The sequence below is a fragment of the Acartia tonsa genome, chromosome 3, assembly GCF_053477335.1.
Source record: "Acartia tonsa isolate MP-2025a chromosome 3, ASM5347733v1, whole genome shotgun sequence".
NCBI lineage: Eukaryota > Metazoa > Arthropoda > Copepoda > Calanoida > Acartiidae > Acartia > Acartia tonsa.
This window is the reverse complement of record NC_137262.1, coordinates 57,426,608-57,441,516: the sequence shown is the minus strand read 5'-3', so window position 1 is coordinate 57,441,516 and position 14,909 is coordinate 57,426,608. Positions and strand designations below refer to the sequence as shown.

At 33.4% G+C, this 14,909-nt stretch overlaps 2 protein-coding genes and 1 long non-coding RNA gene across 7 annotated transcripts in view; 2 read left to right on the top strand and 1 right to left on the bottom strand.

The window, feature by feature from the left end:
* The first annotated feature begins 229 nt into the window (after positions 1-229).
* LOC145314648 (uncharacterized) lies at positions 230-3,213 on the top strand. Its single transcript, XR_013877832.1, has 6 exons — positions 230-255; positions 377-456; positions 832-936; positions 1,339-1,405; positions 1,768-1,832; positions 2,401-3,213. It is a non-coding gene; the product is annotated as an uncharacterized LOC145314648 (long non-coding RNA).
* LOC145314646 (endoplasmic reticulum-Golgi intermediate compartment protein 2) lies at positions 3,206-13,792 on the top strand. Of its 5 annotated transcripts, XM_080154645.1 has the most exons (11): positions 3,206-3,329; positions 3,680-3,834; positions 4,415-4,488; positions 5,397-5,512; positions 6,509-6,556; positions 6,968-7,117; positions 7,473-7,546; positions 7,952-8,031; positions 9,669-9,760; positions 11,811-11,914; positions 12,926-13,792. In XM_080154645.1, exons 1-11 carry the CDS (start codon positions 3,294-3,296, stop codon positions 13,152-13,154), a joined length of 1,158 nt encoding a protein of 385 aa, XP_080010771.1. In that variant the 5' UTR covers positions 3,206-3,293; the 3' UTR covers positions 13,155-13,792. The 5 variants fall into 5 exon arrangements, with proteins under 5 accessions (XP_080010771.1, XP_080010775.1, XP_080010774.1 ...); XM_080154649.1 differs by lacking the exons at positions 11,811-11,914; positions 12,926-13,792 and adding an exon at positions 11,523-11,766; XM_080154648.1 differs by lacking the exons at positions 11,811-11,914; positions 12,926-13,792 and adding an exon at positions 11,307-11,394.
* A 475-nt stretch (positions 13,793-14,267) lies between these two features.
* Positions 14,268-14,909, bottom strand: part of LOC145314645 (uncharacterized) — a 30,870-nt gene continuing 30,228 nt past the window's right edge. The window contains exon 22 of the mRNA XM_080154643.1: positions 14,268-14,770. Coding sequence (XP_080010769.1) covers positions 14,693-14,770 — 78 coding nt within the window. The 3' untranslated portion in view covers positions 14,268-14,692. The remainder of the gene's footprint in view (positions 14,771-14,909) is intronic.

Genomic DNA, 14,909 nt, shown 5'->3' with positions numbered 1-14,909 from the left:
GTTAGCCGAGCACGATGTCGTGTTCTCCTGCCTGGGATTTCAGCCGGATAAAGCTGGAGTTACTGGCTATACTAAAGCTACCGAGGTACATACATAGATAGATAGATACTTAAATTGAGATATATGTAAAGTAGATAGATAGATAGATGGATAAAAAGATTGATAAAAAGATGGATAGATTGATGAATAGATAGATAGAAGATTAGATTTCAGACAGATAACTCAGGTGTTACTAGCTATACTAAAGCTACAGAGATATATAGAGAGAAAGATAGTTGCCTAGATAGATAGATGGATAGAAGAATTCTTTTAGACTTTTACATATCACTATATCCTTGAATAGAGTAATGAAATGTATAACTTATAATTTTTTTAGGAAATTGTTTCTGCTATTCGAAGCAATAGTTTGAAGCGTCTGATTATTTGTCATTCTTGGTATACTGAAGAATCTTCTAGGTATGCCTATCATTTTACTAATACAGCTTTTACCAACAACTGCCAAATTCAATGTACACAGACAAATAAAACCATGCGAGAAATATCCGATTATTTAAAGTAGTAAGCCTTTTTTCTGTCTGTAGCGAAGGGAGTAGCCAACCGCTAAACCGATATGGTTTTCCTTTACGGTGAAGCTTTTTATTAGTTCAGGGAATGTTAAAAAATATTGCCATTTCCATTTTAAAAAAACTTAAATTGAAAACAGGAAGGGTTGACTTCTCCTCCTACTTAAGTAACTCTAGAGGCTTATAGGGGTGTATCCGCTAGTATATGCATATTATTGTAGTTATTAATCAATCAATTCATCTTTGAAAATACAGGTTATCTTTTCAGGGGAGAAGCACCTTGGTTCCTAAGATGGACTCTCATACCCATGATTAAAAGTGTTCTGAACAACATGAGAGAAACAGAACTGTGGCTGGATGAAAATGCCAAGGAATAGAAATAACATTATATATGATCAGAGATCTTAAGGGATAAGACAATGGACAATAAATTGATTTACACCCCCAATAAAGGAAAACATGATTATCCCTTCTGTATTTTTAAACTATTGGTTGAAAAGTTTGGATACTATTGGTTTGAAAAAAGTAATCAAAGTTCGCCCCCCCCCCCCTAAAATTACTTTTTCATTTTAAAACTAAAATTGAATATGAGGGATGGTTGACTTCCCTCCCCCCCCCCCTTACTCTAAAAGAGTCCCGAAAGGCCTTTAGGGGCGTAGCACCACGTTCTTTAAAATATTGACAAAATATAAACCTTTTTAAGTCCCCCCCCCCCCCCCTTCCACAAAGAACATATTTGAAAGAATGTGAAATTGTTATTTCCTTTGATAAAGGATTTGGATTATACAGTCGTCCGTCCTCCTGGTTTAACCAACAGTGCCTTGGCTAATGGTGAAATTAAGGTAATATTAACATCAAAGCTAATGTATAAAGGGGTTTAGTCAGTCACAAAAATTTGCTACTTATAACTAAAGGAAGTTCACAAACTGCCGCAATTGTTTTGTTAGGGTGGTAGTTCTTCATTTTTTGAGTTTTCTGGCTGCGGCATTTGTCGAACAAAGGTGAAATTCGGCGGATACTGGTGATTGTTGCTGCAAGTAAGTTATTGCCTTTTCAATTGGCCGCGGCAATAGATGACCTGCGGATTGAAGACCTATATTATTACCCCAGGCTTTGGATATACTTTTAACAGCAGCTGCTTGCATAATATTTTTCTCAATGTTTCTGCGATTGCCGACCTCGGAGAAAATATCTGTTTATCTAGACAACCGTTGATGGATTCCATGTACCTGGAGCCTCAGGACGCGTTCCAAGAGCCAATGTTGCAAAGTAAGATTTGAATTTATTTGTATATGATAGATTAGAATATAACTTTCCCAAAATTAGGCTAAAATTACTAATGTTATAAATAACACTTTTAACTAGATAGATATAGATATACATTCGCATGACTATTTAAGGTTTTAAAAGAGAGATATTTAAGATTTCGGTAATATAAGTTCTATGGTATAAAAGTCCAGTTTTTTTAGGTTATAAGTTGTATATATCTGTCATTTCAGCCTTTTAAACTTGTACTTTTCTAAAATGTTTTACATTTCAATTTTTTTTTCTTTGTCATATTAGCCAACAAAGAAAATTACATGTGTAAATAAGAATGCTGACAATCTGTAGTGTAGCTTTTCTCCTATTAAAATGGATATAAGATATACGTGGATATATTAACAGGGGAAAATTTGTCGTCACCTAGCTTGCTAATATGAACCCCATTTATTGATAAGTTCGTTTATTCAGTAGGTGGGGAGGTGGTGGGGGTATCTTTACTTTAGCCAGCTGCGAGCAACACTTTTTCAGAGTACATGAAAATCTGGTGCATTATCCAAAAAAAAATTATTTTTAGGTTTATGCTGGAGTGTGTTAACAAAGACGACTTGAAGGGAAAGGGCGTAGCCATTGGAATGTAAATTTACACTTGTGCATCAAATCAAAACAAAAATTGTTTTATTAATAATATTACACACTGATAAATCAGCTGATTTTCTATAGTTTTAGATGCAACACATGTAAAAGATTTATATATTTTATAATGTTGATATTTTTATATTTAACCTTTTATATTTATGACAAAAAGTCTATTATTATATAAGAGTTATTTTTTGCATTGTATTATAACCAGTTTTCCGCTAATAGTGAAATAAATGCTCGGATTAATACCAGTTTTCTTGGCCCCGTCATTAATCCTATAAATTTTATTTTATTTTCCGTGGAAAATTTAGTATATCAAAACTAAAGCAATCCATTTATGTATTTTAATTTTTGTTGACTGTCCATTTAGAGTTTATATGTATGATAGTACACCTGAAAAAATGTTTTGCAATTTTAAAATTTTGATTCTAATCTATCACAACTAATAACCATCTACCTAATGATAATTTCTGTGATTAAGTGAGATACAATTGAAACAAATTCACAAAAGATGCACAAAAATTGTAATATTTTTATATAAAGATATTTTATTATATTTTACACCTTTTAGGTACAATTGAAAGATTTATTGAATACTATGGCCTATTTTAAAATCATGATCATTAATTCACAAATTAAATGCTCTATATATATATGTGCCTAAATTTATTTTATAACAATAACCTAACCAATAAGAAATTTACACAAAATATATATATATTAAATGTTTTTAATTTTACAGAAAAAATGTTTTATTTAGAATGATATGTTATTATTAAGAAAAGTGAATAAGCACACCAAGACAAAGGTTGTGTAGATTTAGTCAGAATGGTGCTGAGACATAGAAAAAAAGCTTTAAAAGAGGTGAGGACTTGTAAAATTATCTTAATAAGTAGACGTGTGAAAGATAAAAGGTCATTATAACAACTAAGATGATTTAGAAAACAGCTGAAATCACGAAATATCTTTTCTTAAATTAATTCAGTTGTTGGTTACAGCGGGTCAACAATGAAATTTTGGTAAATTAATATACCTGATGCATGATCTGACAGACAGACAGACATATCAAATTTAAATTAAAAGAATTAAGTCAGTTTAAGTTAATTGTAATTGTCCTCAAAGGTAATTTCTAAATGAGGTATAAAATTTCAGTGCTTTACGAGAAAGTTTCCTTTTGAGTACACTTTGTTTCCTTAAACTTAATACTTTTTTAGGTGGTGACAGAGTTAGATGCATTTCCCAAAGTTGAGTTGACCTACACAGAGAGAACAGCCTCCGGGGCCTCAATCTCCATAGTTACATTCATTTGTGTTGTTCTATTACTTCATTCAGAGATTACTTATTACTTCTGGCCTTCTTATAAATTTAGGTAATCTATAGTTACATTCATTTGTGTTGTTCTATTACTTCATTCTGAGATTACTTATTACTTCTGGCCTTCCTATAAATTTAGGTAATCTATCTGGTAATTTATTATTACATTCATTTGTGTAGTTCTGTTACTTCATTCAGAGATTACTTATTACTTTTGGACTTCCTATAAATTTAGGTAATATTTTTAGTAGGTAGGTAGTTTATAATTACTTTTATATGTGCAGTTCTATTACTTTTATTAAGGGGGAAGTCGACCCCACGCCCCCCATTTTCAATTTTAGTTCCAAAAAGAAGTAAAAAAAAGTTTTATGCGGATTCATTTTTTTTCTAGTGTCCACTTTTTTTGGGACGATGGTGGTGCCCATCTTCCAAAATACTTTTTAACCTTCCCAGAACCTTTGATGAGCTACATGGTAAAGGAGAATCATATCGGTTCAGCGTTTATTAAGATTCTTCAGTACAAACAGACAAATATAGTGACATCCTCTTACTTTCATTTAAGGATACATCTGGACTGTTGTTATCCTTGTTAAATTAATTTCTATTTGTTTTTAACTTGATATAATTTTGTTTAGATTTTTATCAGATGCAGATCTACATTCCAAACTGAAGTTAAATGTAGACTTTACTGTAGCTATGCCCTGTGATTGTAAGTAACATTTTGTATTAGCGAAGCTATTCTATGATTAGGGTATGTCCGTCTGTCTATCTATCTATCTCTTTATACATTCAAATTGAAGTTAAATGTAGACTTCACTGTAGCTATGCCCTGTGATTGTAAGTATCATTTTGTATTAGCGAAGCTATTCTATGATTAGGGTATGTCCGTCTGTCTGTCTATCCATCTCTTTATACATCCAAATTGAAGTTAAATGTAGACTTCACTGTAGCAATGCCTTGTGATTATAAGTTAATTTTTTTTTGTAGCGCAGCTGCTCTATGATTAGGGTATGTCCGTCTGTCTGTCTATCCATCTCTTTATACATTCAAATTGAAGTTAAATGTAGACTTTACTGTAGCTATGCCCTGTGATTGTAAGTAACATTTTATTTGTAGCGCAGATGCTCTAATGTCTGTCCTTTAATCCATCTATTTAGCCATTTAAACTGAAGTTAAATGTAGACTTTACTGTAGCAATGCCTTGTGATTGTAAGTGACTTTTTTTGTAGCGCAGCTGCTCTATGATTAGGGTATGTCCGTCCATCTCTATTCATCCAGTTAAATGTAGACTTTACTGTAATTATAATTATGGTAAGTCTGTCTGTCTGTCTATAAATCAATTTGTCGATCTATCTAACTTAATTGATTAATGATTTTTTTTTCGGTTTTCTTTCAAGTGTTCAGCAAGCATAAAAACCCCCTATGTTAAAAATTGATTTAGGGGTGGGGGAGTAGTTTTTCATGCGTCAATGTTTTACCTTAGGTTAGGTTGTATTGGGTTCATATTAAACGTGCAGAGATAAAAATTACCCCCTCCCCTTAATTTCTATTTTATTTTTCGGTGGGTTTTCTGTGCTCAATAGGCAACTTCAAGGTAAAACGCTGTTTTTATTTCAGTGATAGGAGCAGATATATTAGACAAAACAGATCAAAATGCCTACACATTTGGAAGATTAAGGGAAGAACCCACGTGGTATGAATTGGAGGAACATCAGATGGTCTTTTTCACAGAGGTAAGATAGATAGACAGATGGATGGATATATAAATAGACAGGCGGTTAGATAGACAAACAGATAGTCAGACAGATAGATAGATAGATAGACACCTGTGGAGGATTAAGAGAAAAACCCACGTGGTATGAATTAGAGGAACATCAGATGGTCTTTTTCACAGAGGTACATTGATTAGATAGATGGATGGATATATAAATAGACAGGCGGATAGATAAACAAACAACTTGTCAGATAGATAGACACATATGGAACTAAAGGGACGAACTCACGTGGTATGAAGTGGAGGAACATCAGATGGTCTTTTTCACAGAGGTACTTAGATTAGATAGATAGATGGATATATTATAAATAGACATATAACCACGTTTGGAGGATTAAGAGAAGAAGTAAGAACCCACATGGTATGAATTGGAGGAACATCAGATGGTCTTTTTCACAGAGGTACGGTGGATAGATTGATAGACAAATATTATATAGATGGATAAGATACAATTAGAGGATTAATAGAAGAACCCACGTGGTATGAATTGGTGCAACATCAAATAATCTTTTTCACAGAGGTGAGGTGTATAGACAGACAGTTAGACAGACTGATAGATAGATAGACACCTTTGGAAAATTATGGGAAAAACCCACGTGGTATAAATTGGAGGAACATCAGATGGTCTTTTTCACAGAGGTACATTGGATAGATAGATAGACATATTATTATATTATATAGATGGATTGATAAGATACATTTGGATGATTAAGGGAAAAACCCACGTGGTAGGTATGAATTGGAGGAACATTAAATGGTGTTTTTTTCCTGAGGTACTGTGGATAGATAGATAGACATTTATATACGCTTGAGGGAAGCACCTAAAACAGATAGATAGAAAGAAATAGACATATAGATAGATAAAAACAGTTAAAAAAATTAGGAAAATTAAAATAGATAGGATGGAAAATGCATTGATGTGACATTATCTAAAATAAGAAATTATTATTTATAGATGGGAAGATTGAATTCATATCTACGAGAAGAATATCATCAATTGCAGGTATTATCAATGAATATTATAAAGTTTAAATTATTGTATAATAGAAATTTTTTTAATTTTAGGGGAGAAATACATTTTTTTCTTTTGGGAGGGTGGAGGACGGTACTTACCCACTCCTAATTTATATATAAACCTTCTTTGACCTATAAGAAGCTGACTGTAAAGGTGAACAATTTGTGTCAACCAGTTTATGTCAAATTTTCTAAGAATTCTAAGGTATAAGACAATGATAGATAAATTGAAGTACATTCTCAATATAAAAAACAAAATTATCCCAACTCTAAATCAAAATTTTGTTGAAACGTTTGAATAGGTACTTCTAATTTTGAAATTTTTAGAAAATTGACTAAAACTATCAAATAAATTATCAATGCTAGAATAATACTAATAACCAACCATTTTATTTTGAAGGATATCCTATGGAAATCTGGGTTCCAGCGGCTGTATGGAGACATGCCTGGGCGCAGGAACCAGCCAGAAACTGCACATGATGCCTGCAGGATCCATGGCTCCCTGACGCTTAACAAAGTTGCTGGCAACTTTCATGTCACTGCTGGAAAGGTAATATTTTTTTTGTTGATTAAAGTATGTGAACTAGATACAATACAACCGTTGGAAGTTTTAGCAAGAAGTTTATATTTTATTATCATAAAAAACCCACTTGATTTATTTCTCATGCCTATGGTACAGCGGATGTCCTACTTAAATTTTTTCGGCGTTATCCTCGTTTTACAGTGAAGCTTCTTATAGATCTGGTTAAAGAATATTAAATTTTTGGGGGAGGATTTCTTCATCCTTCTAAGAGAAATTACCCTTGAAAAAATCTCCTCCCCCCTCCAGATAAAAAAGCTCTTTTTCAATATAAAAATATTTTCTCAAGGCCTGTAATAATGTTAACCTTTTCATTTTATTACAGGTATTACCTATACCTGGAGCCCACGCCCACTTGGCAAGCTTCCTGGGAGATCATGAATATAATTTCACACACAGGTAAAACACTTCACCAAAAAATAACTATTTTCCAGTTTGGCTCTGAGTCTTACTGAAAAATCATGTATCATATTGTATTACAGAGAATTTTTGGCGAATAGGATAATGGAAAATTATAGGATTAGTTCCAATTTGTTGGCTTCATTATTTTTTCATTTTACTATCTGCTGAAATTTGAATAACTCGGCTGCGAATTAAGATAGATAGGTATTTAAATAAGTCAACTTGCTCAAAAACTACAACTCTTGAAATAAATCTTAATTGAAAAAATCTTCTATGTGCTCTGTGCTTGAAGATGTTAAATTGGATGTGCATCAGGGGGTTGAAGACTAAAGGTCGGCTACACACGTCTTTTTTTGTTGTTGTAAATGTTTAACTTCTATGTAACTATCCATCCTTGTTTAGAATTGAGAAGTTTAGTTTTGGTGACTCGGTAGCTGGTATCATTCAACCTTTAGAGGGAGAAGAAAAAATTACAAATATAAGTAAGTAATATTAATATGCAAACTAGATGTCTGTCCGTCTGTCTGTCTATCTATCCGTCTGTCTGGAGACTCAGTAGCTGGTATAATTCAACCTTTAGAGGGAGAAGAAAAAATTACAAATATAAGTAAGTAATATTAATATGTACACTAGATGTTTGTCCGTCTGTCATTCTGTCTGTCTATCTATCCGTCTGTCTGGAGACTCAGTAGCTGGTATTATTCAACCTTTAGAGGGAGAAGAAAAAATTACAAATATAAGTAAGTAATATTAATATGTTTGTACACTAGATGTCTGTCCGTCTGTCTGTCTGTCTGGAGACTCAGTAGCTGGTATTATTCAGCCTCTAGAGGGAGAAGAAAAAATTACAAATACAAGCAAGTAATATTAATATGTACACTAGATGTCTGTCTGTCTATCCGTCTGTCTGGAGACTCAGTAGCTGGTATAATTCAACCTTTAGAAGGAAAAGAAAAAATTACAAATATAAGTAAGTAATATTAATATGTTTGTACACTAGATGTCTGTCCGTCTGTCTGTCTGTCTGGAGACTCAGTAGCTGGTATTATTCAGCCTCTAGAGGGAGAAGAAAAAATTACAAATACAAGCAAGTAATATTAATATGTACACTAGATGTCTGTCTGTCTGTCTGTCTGTCTGTCTATCCGTCTGTCTGGAGACTCAGTAGCTGGTATAATTCAACCTTTAGAAGGAAAAGAAAAAATTACAAATATAAGTAAGTAATATTAATATGTACACTAGATGTTTGTCCGTCTGTCTGTCTATCTATCCGTCTGTCTGGAGACTCAGTAGCTGGTATAATTCAACCTTTAGAAGGAAAAGAAAAAATTACAAATATAAGTAAGTAATATTAATATGTACACTAGATGTTTGTCCGTCTGTCCGTCCGTCTGTGTGGAGACTTAGTAGCTGGTATAATTCAACCTTTAGAAGGAAAAGAAAAAATTAAAAATATAAGTAAGTAATATTAATATGTACACTAGATGTTTGTCCGTCTGTCTGTCTATCTATCCGTCTGTCTGGAGACTCAGTAGCTGGTATAATTCAACCTTTAGAAGGAAAAGAAAAAATTAAAAATATAAGTAAGTAATATTAATATGTACACTAGATGTTTGTCCGTCTGTCTGTCTATCTATCCGTCTGTCTGGAGACTCAGTAGCTGGTATAATTCAACCTTTAGAAGGAAAAGAAAAAATTACAAATATAAGTAAGTAATATTAATATGTACACTAGATGTCTGTCTGTCTGTCTGTCTGTCTATCCGTCTGTCTGGAGACTCAGTAGCTGGTATAATTCAACCTTTAGAAGGAAAAGAAAAAATTACAAATATAAGTAAGTAATATTAATATGTACACTAGATGTCTGTCTGTCTGTCTGTCTGTCTATCCGTCTGTCTGGAGACTCAGTAGCTGGTATTATTCAACCTTTAGAGGGAGAAGAAAAAATTACAAATATAAGTAAGTAATATTAATATGTACACTAGATGTCTGTCTGTCTGTCTATCTCTCTGTCTGTCTCTCAGTGTGTGTTAATACTCGGTGGCTGGAATAATTCAAATATGTACAAAATATAAAGAATAATTATATTATTTTTTATTGATTTTCTTTTTATTTTTTAGATAAGATGACCTTCCATTATTTCATCGATATTGTTCCAACAGAACTGTCCAAAGTTATTGGTAAAAGGGTTACCTATCAGTACAGCGTTAAGGTAAGAGATCCCCACAGGGTTAGTTAGGTTAGGTTAGGTAGAGTTAGATTATAAATACAGAACTGTCTAAAGTTGTTGGTGAAAGGGTTACATATCAATACAGCGTTAAGGTAAGAGATCCCCACAGGGTTAAATAGGTTAAGGATAGCCCTACTGTGTTAGTTAGGTTAGGTTAGGTAGTGTTAGATTATTAATACAGAACTGTCTAAAGTTGTTGGTAAAAGGGTTACCTATCAGTACAGCGTTAAGGTAAGAGATACCCACAGGGTTAGTTAGGTTAGGTTAGGTAGGGTTAGATTATAGATGCAAACTTTCTAAAGTTGTTGGGAAAAGGGTTACCTATCAATACAGCGTTAAGGTAAGAGATCCCCACAGGGTTATATAGGTTAGGTTAGGTAGGGTTAGATTATAGATGCAAACTTCCTAAAGTTGTTGGGAAAAGGGTTACCTATTAATACAGCGTTAAAGTAAGAGATCCCCACAGGGTTATGTAGGTTAGGTTAGGTAGGGTAAGATTATAAATACAGAACTGTCTAAAGTTGGTGGGAAAAGGGTTACATATCAATACAGCGTTAAGGTAAGAGATCCCCACAGGGTTAAATAGGTTAAGGATAGCCCTATTGTGTTAGTTAGGTTAGGTTAGGTAGAGTTAGATTATAGAAACAGAACTGTCTAAAGTTGATGGGAAAAGGGTTACCTATCAATACAGCGTTAAGGTAAGAGATCCCCACAGGGTTGGTTAGGTTAGGTTAGGTAGGGTTAGATTATAAATACAGAACTGTCTAAAGTTGTTGGAAAAGGGTTACCTATCAATATAGCGTTAATGTAAGAGATCTCCCACAGGGTTAAATAGGTTAGGTTATGTAGGGTTAGAATATAAATACAGAGCTCTCCAAAGTTGTTGTAAAAAGGGTTACCTATCAATACAGCGTTAAGGTAAGAGATCTCCCACAGGGTTAGTTAGATAAGGTTAGGTAGGGTTAGATTATAAATACAGAATTGTCTAAAGTTGGTGGGAAAAGGGTTATCTATCAATACAGTGTTAAGGTAAGAGGTACCTACAGGGTTAGTTAGGTTAGGTTAGGTAGGGTTAGATTATAAATACAAACCTGTCTAAAGTTGTTGGAAAAGGGTGACCTATCAATACAGCGTTAATGTAAGAGATCTCCCACAGGGTTATGTTTGTAAGGGATAGCCCTATTGGGTTAGTTAGGTTAGATTATAGACCTAAGTTGCCTCTTAATCGTTAAGAAGAAAATCATCCGCTGGATTAGTTACTTCAGTTTAAATTGTTAGCTATTTCTTTAAGTCTAACTCTGAATCTATCTATCTTATGTCCTATGTTCCTAAACTTTTGGAAATTTAGTTATCCTCCTAAACTAGGTACTATCTATCTAGGAGCTTGCAAGACCTATATCTCACCAAGAGCTATGGCTCTCATAGGACACCTGATATTAATAATATATCTATCTAGGAGCTTGCAAGACCTATATCCCACCAGGAGGGCTCTCATGGGACACCTGGTATTAATAATATATCTATCTAGGAGCTTGCAAGACCTATATCTCACCAGGAGGGCTCTCATAGGACACCTGATATTAATAATATATCTATCTAGGAGCTTGCAAGACCTATATCCCACCAGGAGGGCTCTCATGGGACACCTGGTATTAATAATATATCTATCTAGGAGCTTGCAAGACCTATATCTCACCAGGAGGGCTCTCATGGGACACCTGGTATTAATAATATATCTATCTAGGAGCTTGCAAGACCTATATCTCACCAGGAGGGCTCACATGGTACACCTGGTTTTAATAATATATCTATCTAGGAGCTTGCAAGACCTATATCTCACCAGGAGGGCTCTCATAGGACACCTGATATTAATAATATATCTATCTAGGAGCTTGCAAGACCTATATCTCACCAGGAGGGCTCTCATAGGACACCTGATATTAATAATATATCTATCTAGGAGCTTGCAAGACCTATATCTCACCAGGAGGGCTCTCATAGTACACCTGGCATTAATAATATATCTATCTAGGAGCTTGCAAGACCTATATCTCACCAGGAGGGCTCTCATGGGACACCTGGCATATATTTCAAATATGACCTCTCTGCAATGAAGGTTCAAGTTACGAGTGATAGGTAAGAGCTAAATTTAAGTTAAGGGTAGGGCGGAGTTTAAGAATTTTAAAAAGGTTCCTAAATATTTTAGCCCCTACCGTGTTACGCTGTTTTCGATATCTTACTGGATATAACAGACACACAGCTTAAGCTACTTTAATGCAGGGATTTTTAAAGGGAGAAGACAATGGCCGATAAATTGATGTAAATACCCCTTCTGTGGATTAAAATTAGATGTTGAAACGATTGAACACCCAACCTAATGAAGCAACCAATCAAAATTCACTAGAGTCCCCAAAGTTGTTAATAAAAAAACTGGTTTTAATCTTATGATTGTACATTTTTATATTCGTAGAAAGGTGGATATAATATAATATGATGCTAGACATAGTTTTTTCGTATGGATGAGAACCGGTTCCTATCCAACGGATTTGAATGAATACGAGAAACTTTTTTTCTAATTATTTTCCTTCCTAATATTATATTTCCCAATTATTCAGTGAAAGTTATTTGATAGGTATTGACAATTAATTGAGATCATTTCTGAGAATTATAGTACCGTAGCTACTCTTTAATTTATTAATAAGGGTCTGATCGTAACTACGTAAGAGTAAGTTAAGTATAAGAATTATATATGCCTGGGTTTCACAAAGTACATTGCTCTTTTTCTGAAGACGGTTGTCTTTTAGTCAATTTTTATCTGTCTATCTGTCAGTATCTATCAATCATTCTATCTCTCAATAAATTTTAGCTTTACCCCAAAGAGTCTATCGAGCTCTCTCTTATTTTTATTAATAAATTGTAAATAATGTGGGGAAGGGGGATTCCTATGCTTAACCTCTGCGAGGGAACCTACTCAGTTTACTATAACCTTACCTGACTAAAGGTATTATAATTATTATAATGAAATACTAACCCCCCCCGAGCCCCCTATCCCCTTATTTTCAATATTTTTTGAGAAGGGGTTTGAGGGGTTTCTGTGCTTGACTAGTCACTTTGAGAGAAACCACCATGTTAATGTTTTTTTTTCAGGGAAGGATTTTGGATGTGGCTGGTGGGTCTTTGTGCCAGTGTGGGTGGCGTAGTAGCCACCAGCAATATTGCAGCCATTATTATCAAGTGGATTGTCCACACAGTTTGTTGCGCTTATGGCAGTGGCAGTAGCGGGGAGAACAAGAACGGCAGTAGCAAATCTACTGGGGGCGCAGCCCTTATTAAGGATAGTTTGAATACTGTTAAAAGTGATGTGAATGGGAGGTGACCTTTTGGTTATTCTTAATTCTTATGTGCTTTAGGAATTTTTTTTATAAATGAAGTTAAATATCAAATCTTTAAGACTAAATTGCCGTTTTTTAATTAGAAATAATTAAAAACTTTTTTAAATCTCACTTTTTTAAGCACAATTTATAAAAAATGTTAAATAAAATGTGATTTTTGTCTTGTGATAGTTATTTTGTAATTCAGAGAAATCGTTCCTTAAATAGTTATTTATCGCATCGTATTATAGACAGATTTCCGTGGATTTTAAATTAAAATATACATGGGATAAATACCAGTTTTGTTAGACTCGAGAGACCGAAGGCCCGGGTAACAATACTGGCATTAATCTTAAGTTTTTTTTCATTTTAGTATTTATTAAATTGTCTGTAATACGATTAAATGCGGTTTTTTCAATATGACTGAGAACTGGTTCTAATTCAGCGGATATTAATCGGTTTTGAAGCCATACTGGAAATCTCGTTGTCATTCCAAAAGAAAATATTTTTTCCTTCTATAACTCTGATTGCAAAATGGGCATTTTTTGTGTTTGTTCAAGTTTTGTTATTATTTTTAGTTTTATTAATCACTGTGTTTTGTTTTACGTTTGTCAGAAAAATAAATTATAAAAGTTACAATGGATTTGGTATTTTTTTTTGTTGAAAAGGTGCACTCTTAGAGGCAGGGCGTATAAAATAGCCTAAAACCATTACCCAGAATTTAATTTAGATACAAGATATCCTTAAACCACTTTATATAAAAGGCTATCTTTTAAATCTCCCTTTAGATGATTTACAATTTTTTATAAAAGATTTAAAATCTCTTACAATAAATATTTTAAAAACTTAATTTCTTTATGAAATACTAGGGTTTGAACAAAATCGCTGAGACACGTGGCAGTTTTAGAGATATTTATGTCCAGATAATAATAATCTGAAGAAATAAAAACTTTATTTCTATCTAAAGCATTTATTGAAAATTAAGCAACGATGTCAATATATTTAGAATTTTAAAAATCATTTTAAATCATAATTTAATAACAATAAAAATAGATATGTAATCACAATAATGTACAATTAGGTATAACTTTGCTTGGGATTAAATGACGTACAATGACAACAAGTTATTAGATTTTTGTATAAAATATATTCCATTGTGGCTCAGAATCCGATTAATTTCCGCTGGCTGAAAACCGGATCTTATCCACTCTGAATACTCATGTATCGTATTAAAAAATAATTTTCGACGGCAAAATCAAATAAAAATCTACCTTTATTCTCTGTTTTGATGTAAATGTAATAATAAATACTTTACTATCTGCGGAAAACTGTCTTTAATACGATTCCATGAGAGGGGTTAAGGTTTAAAAGTTGATGAATATCATCCTTGCCCAATTAAACTTTTGTGTTATTATTATACCAACAAACGACTTTTATCATAGTACGTATAAATCAGAAGAAAAAACTTTCTTAGTGTACATGAAAAACTGGTGCAACATCCAAGTATTAACATATCTAATGTTACAACGTCCAGCAGAGAATTCTAAGCAGCTACAGAGAGGGAGGCAACCTTTGTGGTGAAGTCTAGATCCGGCCAGGGGCCTTCATCTGTCTGACTAACCTAAATTATTGTTAGTTTCAGTATGGCTTCGAAACCGATTAATATCCGGGGGGATTAGAACCGGTTTTCAGCCATACTGAAAAAAACATGTGTTTCATTATATTAAGACAGTTTTCAACAAATATTGAAATAAAAATCA

Excerpts from the sequence above, each read along its gene's own strand:
- LOC145314646 (XM_080154645.1), top strand. The coding sequence starts at position 3,294 with ATGGTGCTGAGACATAGAAAAAAAGCTTTAAAAGAG. Across the intron at positions 5,513-6,508 it reads AGATGGTCTTTTTCACAGAG|ATGGGAAGATTGAATTCATA; the intron begins GTAAGATAGATA and ends TATTATTTATAG. Across the intron at positions 7,118-7,472 it reads TTCATGTCACTGCTGGAAAG|GTATTACCTATACCTGGAGC; the intron begins GTAATATTTTTT and ends ATTTTATTACAG.